This window comes from Colobus angolensis, unplaced genomic scaffold, assembly GCF_000951035.1.
Source record: "Colobus angolensis palliatus isolate OR3802 unplaced genomic scaffold, Cang.pa_1.0 Scaffold50, whole genome shotgun sequence".
Lineage (NCBI taxonomy): Eukaryota > Metazoa > Chordata > Mammalia > Primates > Cercopithecidae > Colobus > Colobus angolensis.
In genome coordinates, this window is record NW_012118488.1 from 2,009,641 (window position 1) to 2,018,139 (window position 8,499).

The following is an 8,499-nucleotide window of genomic DNA, read 5'->3' on the forward strand; positions in this document are numbered from 1 at the left end:
TCTCCCTCTCTCCTTGGCTCCTTCCCGAGTCCCTTACAGCCCCGAACTCTGCATCTTCAGGATGCCCCAAGACCAGTCCTGGTCCTGCTTCCTGCCTGCTCTCTGGCCTGTGGCTTTGGTGTGCACCCGTGTCTGTAGGCCATCCTGGGACCAGCAGCAAACACAAGCAAAGCCCACTTTTGTCTGTTGACCTCTGGTAGGTACCATGGGGACAAATATGTCAGATCACCCTTTAGATCTCCGGGACAGGGTCTATAAGCAAGAGCACATGAGGACAGTTCTGGGGACACTCCTCTGTGAAGAGGCTTTCCCATTCCTCTCTCACTACTTGCAGAAGGGAACCATGGTCCTGGAGACACCTCCCCAGGCTCTTCTAAGACACAGATATGGCACCATCAAAAGCAAGACAGACGCCCAGCAGCACAAATGCTCCACCAATGACACTGGGCTTTGCAGCATGTTTTGGTTTCTTTGGTCTAAGTGTTCCAAAGACAAGCTCTCATTTCAGGATACACTGGCAAGTGAAAAATTCACACCCCAGTGATATGTATGTTAGTGGTACGTATGCATTTACCGGTAAAAACACTGTGCGTGTATTTTACATTTGACACCTTCACATACATTATCTAATATAGCCCACACCTGTGAGGTAGGCATAATGGACCCTCATTTTAAGGAAAGAGAGACTCAGAGGTTGTGTAACCTGTTCAAGACTATACAGCTAGTTGACTGGGAATAGAACCCAGATTTTTGACTCAAAATTTCTTCCCTATTCTTCTCTTCAAGCTCTCTTATGTTGTGGACCACAGTCACTTACCCTAGATGGTTACAGAATGGGGTTTTCCTCACTGAATGCATCAAGCCTTCTTATCTTCAAGCCTCTGCTGAAATATCATTACCAAAAGGTCCTCCTATCAGCCACCATATCTGACTTGATAGGTCTCTCCTGTCACATTCTCTATCTCAGTTCCTATTTCTTCCTTTCATTGCACTTTTCTCAATCTCTAAATATTATTTTTACTAATTTTGCTTGTTTGAGACATGGTCTCACTCTGTTGCCCAGGCTGGAGTGCAGTGGCTCCATCTCGGCTCACCTCAGCCTCAACCTTCTGGGCTCAGGCAATCCTCCCATCTCAGTCTCCCGAGTAGCTGGGACCACTGGTGCATGCAACCACTCCCAGATAATTTTGTTTTTATTTTTATTTTTGTAGAATAAGGTCTCAAGGCTGGGCTCAGTGGCTCACACCTGTAAACCCAGCACTTTGGGAGGCTGAGGTGGGCAGATGGCTTGAGCCCAGGAGTTCAAGACCAGCCTGGGCAACATGGTAAGACCTGGTCTCTACTAGAACTACAAAGAAATTAGCCAGGTAGGGTGGCGTGCACCTGTAGTCCTAGCTACTCAGAAGCCTGAGGTGGGAGAATCACCTGAGCCTGGGGGCTCAAGGCTGCAGAGCCATGATCATGCCACTGTGCTCCAGCCTGGGCAATGGGAGTGAGAACCTGTTTCAAAAAAGAAAAAAAAAAGAAGAAAAAGAAAGGAAGAGGAGGAGGAGGAGGCAGAAGGGGAGGGGGAGGGGGAAGCGGAGGGTGACCAAGGTCTCACTATGTTGCCCAGGATGGTCTTGAAATCCTAGGCTCAAGTGATCCTCCCACCTCAGCTTCCCAGAGTGTTGGGATACAGGCGTGAACCATTCCCAGCCTTTACTAGTTTGTTTACAAGTGTTCCTTCTCCCCGCCCAGACTTTGAGCCCTGTGAGAACGAATGAATGTGACTTTTCTTTTTTTTTGAGACAGGGTCTTGCTCTGTCACCCAGGCAGGCTGCAGTATAGTGGTGTGATCATAGTTCACTGCAGCCTCAAACTCCCAGGCTCAGCTGGGCACGGTGGCTCACACCTGCAATCCCAGCACTTTGGGAGGCTGAGACAGGCAGATCACAAGGTCAGGAGTTTGAGACCAGCCTGGCCAACATGGTGAAACCCCATCTCTACTAAAAATAGAAAAAATTAGCTGGGGGTGATGGCAGGTGCCTGTAATCCCAGCTACTTGGGAGGCTGAGGCAGGAGAATCATTTGAACCTGGGAGGCGGAGGTTGCAATGAGCCGAGATCTCGCCACTGCACTCCAGCCTGCTGACGAAGCGAGACTCTGTCTCAAAAAAAAAGAAAACCAGAAAAAAATCTGTCATCACCAAGCCCTGTAAGAAACTTTGTGATCTGCTTGCCTCGGCCTCCCAAAGTGCTGGGATTACAGGCATGAGCCACTGCACCTGGTGGATAACAGATATTTAATAAGCATTTGTGAAGTAAATGAATAAAGGAATTCAGGATGAGGGAGATCATGTATAAATATTCACAAACACCACATTTTAACTAATTAAAATGTACCTATCAATGATACCATATTGGCTGGGTGTGGTAGCTCATATCCGTAATAATCCCAGCACTTTGGGAGGCCAAGGCGGGCAGATCACTTGAGGCCAGGAGTTCGAGACCAGCATATTTTATGTGCTGTACAAATATTTATTGAGTGCTTAGTATGTACCAAATATTTTTCTAGCCACTGGGACACAATAGTAGACCAAAGAAAAATTTTGCTGTCATGGAACTTACAATCAAGTGTTTGTGTGTGTACACGCATGCGTTTCTGTGCAAGATACAATACACAAATGGGTAAAGTAAATATTATGTGAGTTAGAGATAAGTGCTGCAAAGAAAAATAGAGCAGAAATGGGGTGTGGAATGTGAAGGGTCAGGGACAGGCAAGCCAGAAAGCCATTTTCACAGTCCTCTGAGAAAACCTTTAAGAAGGTGACAGTGAACAAAGAGCTAAAGGAAAGGAGAAAGCAGACCACGCAGACATCTGAGGAAGCATCTACTGACCCTCCCTATATGATGACTTAGGAGGCACATCTGAACCTTCCTTGCAGGTTATCAGTTATAACAGGGAACATAATGACACTATTTGATATAGCAGGCAGCGAAAAGATCCAGTACTTGGGCATTTTATTTCTTCGGATTCCAGATCATCAGAAGTTATGTTAATGGTCATGCTGGGTATGTTATTTTTAAAAAATACTGATTTGGGGCCGGGCGCGGTGGCTCAAGCCTGTAATCCCAGCACTTTGGGAGGCCAAGACGGGCGGATCACGAGGTCAGGAGATCGAGACCATCCTGGCTAACACCGTGAAACCCCGTCTCTACTAAAAAACTAAAAAAAACTAGTGGGGCGAGGTGGCGGCGCCTGTAGTCCCAGCTACTGGGGAGGCTGAGGCAGGAGAATGGCGTTAACCCGGGAGGCAGAGCTTGCAGTGAGCCAAGATCTGGCCACGGCACTCCAGCCTGGGCGACAGAGCGAGACTCCGTCAAAAAAAAAAAAAAAAAAAAAAGACCAGCAGCCTCCAGAAGGGTCAGAGGAAGACGTGGGATGATAGGGGAGTTAGGGGGCTGGTTGGCTCCACGGGGGAGGTGGGGAAGCAGTCAGTTACACAGGTCGGTGATGGGAAGGCACTGGCGAGGGGCCAAGGGGATAGGAATCAGAGGAGCAGGCTAGGGAAGGAAGCTTAGGAACCACAAAGTTCTCATCACCCCCACCTCTACCACTGTTACTGCTTTTTTTTTGAGAAGGAGTTTCACTCTTGTTGTCCAGGCTGGAGTGCAATGGCATGATGAAGGCTCACTGCAATCTCCGCCTCCCAGGTTCAAGTGATTCTCCTGTCTCAGCCTCCTGAGTAGCTGGGATTACAGGTATGAGCCATCATACCCGGCTAACTTTTTTATTTTTAGTAGAGACAGGGTTTCATCATGTTGGTCGGGCTGGTCTTGAACTCCTGACCTCAGGTGATTTGCCTGCCTCAGCCTCCCAAAGCGCTGGGATTACAGGCGTGAGCCACTGTGCCCAGCTTTGTTGTTCCCATTCTTAAAATCTCTTTACATCTTTTCTTTTTTTTGAAACGGAGTTGCGCTCTGTCGCCCAGGCTGGAGTGCAATAGCACGATCTTGGCTCACTGCAACCTCTGCCTCCCAGGTTCAAGCAATTCTCCTGCCTCGGCCTCCCAAAGTGCTGGGATTATAGGCGTACGCCACAGTGCCTGGCCCATAAAATCTCTTTACATCTTAACTGTAGTAGTGAAATAAGTAAATTCAGAGCCAAGTTCAACTTTTCAAGGACAAGATTCTCTCCAATGATAACCCCTCCCCAAACTCCTTCAACAGAGACCCCAGAACTTCTCTCTCCATGACACCTGCTTCCCCACACATCCTGAAGTGCACCTTTAATGTGGTTTTACGTAAACATGCGAGCTATGTGTGTCCAGTATTGGGACAGTGTCTTCCACAGAGCATGACCCTTAGAGGACTTTCCAGTTTAAGGCTGGCAGCACATGAGAAGCACGCACGTGCAGCAGCAGACTCGGCGGGAGAGCCTCCCCAGCTTGAAGAAGCCAAGTTGGGTTCAAAAAGAATGCAGCTTTCATGTTTCTCTGCCCTCTGCTCCCTTAAGGTAGGTACAGTAGGGTGGGGAGGTAGGCTGTGCACATCCCTACCCAGCTGGAACCTGTTAAGTAGTGCACTCAGAATTGGTCCCTGCCCTATGGAGTCCCAGGAGGCAGGTGATTCAAACGAGGTTCTCCTCTGGGCCTTGGTATAGCTTGAAGGGGAGACCGTTTCATTTCCTCTGAGTCACCCTCCTGCTGCCACATTTCTGTGCTGTCTGTCCTAGGATTTCAGCATCTGTTCTTATGTGACAAGAAGAAACAGCTCCCTTGGGTACCAGCTTCTGTCTATCCTTCCTGCTTAATGTCAAGAGGGGGAGGTGTGTGTGGAATATGAGGCGTGGAAGTGTGTGCTGGTGGCATCCTCTAGAGAGAAAACTAAAGCTTCCATGCTCTGTCTGTAGGATAGGCTTCTAGCAGACCATTCTAAGGACAGCTCTCATTTCTTCATCAGCTTTGGCTTTCTCTGAGGTAAAGTTGTAGGGTAGGTGAAGAGAGGATTATTCAAGACAGTGCCTTATACTCAGCTCTTCCCCCGGGCATGAATGGCTTTATACACATGACCTGAGTTTTAAGATTTGTGAATATGTATATTGTTATCTCCATTTAGCTCAGGATGGCCCAACTAGTAAGAGACAGAGCCAGATTTTCGAACCCAGCTGTAAGTCCAAAATATCCACTCCTCCCTCCTCTTAATGGCAGCTCCTTGATTGTGACATGTCACACAGAGCTATACAAAGAACACTACCTGATATTGTTTGAGACAACATAGCAAGACATACAGGACAGTTGAACTCGGCTTCAAAAAATGTTACACTAAGACACTAATGAACAATGAAATATTTTCATTGTAGAGGTGAAGAAAGAACATTTTAGGATTGAGAATGAGCATATCCTAAAAGTCAAATAGGCCGGGTGCAGTAGCTCACACCTATAATCCCAGCACTTTGGGAGGCTGAGGTGGGCAGATCACTTGAGGTGAGGAGTTTGAGACCAGCCTGGCCAACATGGCAAAACCCTGTCTCTACTAAAAATACAAAAACTAGTCAAGTGTGGTGGTGTGCACCTTTAATACCACTCAGGAGGCTGAAGCAGGCGAAACGCTGGAACTTGGGAGGCAGATGTTGCAGTGAGTTGAGATGGTGTCACTGCACTCCAGCCTGGACCACAGAGCGTCTCCATCTCAAAAAAAAAAAAAAAAAGTCAGATAATCATTCTAGTTTGTGCTCCTGTATTACCACAATCTTTTTTTTTTTTTTTTTTTTTAACCTCAGTGTGGATTTTTGCTCCAACCTAGTGATTCTCTACTCTGGCTGCACATAAGAATCACCTGAAGAGCTTTTACAAAATACTGACGTCCAATTCTGCTCTGAGTGGCTGTCTTAATTTGTGTGGGGTGGGACCTGGGCATCGGTAGTTTTTACAAGCTCCCCACCTGGGTGATTCTAATGTGCAGCCAGGACTGAGAAGCAATCTTCTAAGAGTGTGGTAGTTATGCACAGGAAAGAGGTTGGCTTACAGAATAGTTTTACTTTTTGGTGGTTTAATGGTAACAAGTTTGCTGATGATGTTTACCATGTAAGAGAGAGGGCCAGGTGTCCGGATTAGCCAGAAAACTAATTGATTTCTTTGCAAAACATGCTAACATTTAGTATTGACATGATGTATTCCTAGAATCTCTCAGGACTGTAAGGAAATCTCAGGCAATCATCTATCTAATCTATTCCCCTGGATTAGATGAGGTTGCCAAGTAAGAAATACTTACATGGATTAGCAACACTTAAAGACATGTTTTTCTTTTTCTTATTTTTTTTGAGATAGGGTCTCACTCTGTCGCCCAGACTGGAGTGCAGTGGTGCAATCACAGCTTACTGCAGCCTCAACCTCCCCAGGATCACGTGATCTTTCCACCTCAGCCTCCCCACTAGCTAGGACTACAGGCATGAACCACCACGCCTGGCTAATTTTTGTATTTTTTTTGTAGAGACGGGTTTTCACCATGTTGGCCAGGTTAGTCTCAAACTCCTGGCTCAAGTGATCCACCCACCTGGGCCTTTCAAAGTGCTGGAGTTACAGGTGTGAGCCACTGTGCCTGGCTTTAGAGACATTTTTAGATAATGGGCAACCAGAATGGCAGAAAGACTGGGTTTCCCTTTTAGGGAAAAAGCAATTTCACTGTTCCAGAAGAAACTGGAGCCCCAGCCAGCCTGCCCTCCCACAGCCCCTTCTCTGGGGATTCCTGGCATGTGTCACCCTCTGGGGTGACTGCAGGATGGAGGTGCCTGTTGGTGGCAGCAGCAGCTTTTCCTGTGAGGGAAGCTGGGTCGGTAGACACTACACTGCTATTCCTGGGGTGGGGGTGGGGATTTCTGTGTATGTTTTATAGTTAGCTGGCCCCAAATCCCTGTGCCTTAGACCTAACCCTCTTCTCGGCTTCCACTGCTTTCTTCTCTCTCCTGCACAGCCTGGAGTCGCAGGGGCAAGGCCTGGTTTTACAATGGCTGCCAGCCTTTCCCTTAGGGAGCCATACGCATGCGCTCACTTTTTCCAGTGGTCTTCTCAGTCTGATTTAATGGATATACCGGGACCGATGACACATCAGCATGGGATCCTTCTTTTGCTTCTTGGGTAATTGTCCTATTAACAGCTGTCCCAGGCAAAGGGAGGGGGGGAGTGTTGGGGGAAAGGGGGCGGGTGACTTCCTGGGTGAAGGAGGACACACCCTGGGTTTTACAAGGTTAATCAGCAGGTTCTGGGAAAGCTTGCACCTGCTCAGACTTGATCTGGAACTCTAGACAGAATGGAAGACAATCTTTCTGTCTCCACTCCCTTCCATGGAATATCAAATATCCTGGGCGCCCACACCCTGCCAGACCTAGGCCTGCTGTTGCGACTGAGTTTGTCTCTACACCTTTACTCTCTTTGGTCCTTGCAACTCTCTTTCCCTTTTTCGGCCCACTTCTGGGAAATGGCTAAGCAGGAAACTCACATAAACGATTGTCCAGTTTTAGTTTGAACTGTTAGGACTGAAAATTGTTCTGTATTTGTTGTGTAAAAAAAAGATCAATCTTAGTATGCTGTTTTCACCTTCTCAAAATTGTCTTGTATTTAAACACTGTACTTTAGTTCAACCTTTATATCTTTCAATGTTATGTTTTCTTTTGTTTTTTGAGGCAGGATCTCACTGTTGCCCAGACTGGCACCATCATAGCTCACTGCAGCTTCAAGCAATCCTCCCACCTCAGCCTCCTGAGTAGTTGAGACTATAGATTTGTGGCACCAGGCCCAGCTTGTTTTTTTGTAGACACAGGGGTTTCACTATGCTGCCCAGGCTGGTCTTGAACTCCCGAGTTCAAGCAATCCTCCTCCCTCTGCCTCCCAAAGTGCTACTGTGAGCCACTGTGCCCGGCCCAGTGCTATGATTTTAAAATATGTCCTTCTCAACCTTCTTATTTTTAAGAGTTTGATGGCCACACCTAAATTTTTCCTCCTTTCTTACACACTACCAGTCTTTATCTTCATTGTCTCACTACTTTGGGGACTGAATGGTCTATTTTATTGGTAACATGCCATATCCTTCAAAACTGTACATCCTCCAAGGTGTGGTTAATTTCTGCTTTTAACAGGAAAATCACAGGCCTGCCTACTTGAGTCCCCCTTCAAATACTCAGTATTTGAGTGTCTACTAAGTTGTAACAGTTAACGCACAAAATTCTAGTCCTCATGTCGTTTATACTCAGGTATTTATTGGGAGACACGCGTCAGTAGTCCCTACTAAATGAGAAGATTGCTTGAGTACAGGAGTTCGAGTCCAGTCTGGAATAAAGAGAGTAAAACTTGCTCTCTGAATTAGTCTTTGAAACTGGTAAACTAGCTCAGAAGTTTTGTAAGAATTGCTGGTGTACGTTTATTATATACAGTGAAAGTACTTAATCTGTAAACCACCCCAAATTAAGCCTCCTAACTGCAAGCACAAAATGGACTCATTATTTACTGAGTTATCAGTTGGC

General features: G+C 46.7%; 1 protein-coding gene across 2 annotated transcripts in view; it reads right to left on the bottom strand.

The window, feature by feature from the left end:
• COPZ2 (coatomer protein complex, subunit zeta 2) overlaps positions 1–4,880 on the bottom strand; it is a 17,094-nt gene extending 12,214 nt beyond the window's left edge. For both annotated transcript variants that reach the window (XM_011959861.1, XM_011959860.1), the window contains exon 1: positions 4,869–4,880. In XM_011959861.1, the coding sequence (XP_011815251.1) occupies positions 4,869–4,880 (12 nt within the window). The remainder of the gene's footprint in view (positions 1–4,868) is intronic.
• Positions 4,881–8,499: the final 3,619 nt, after the last annotated feature.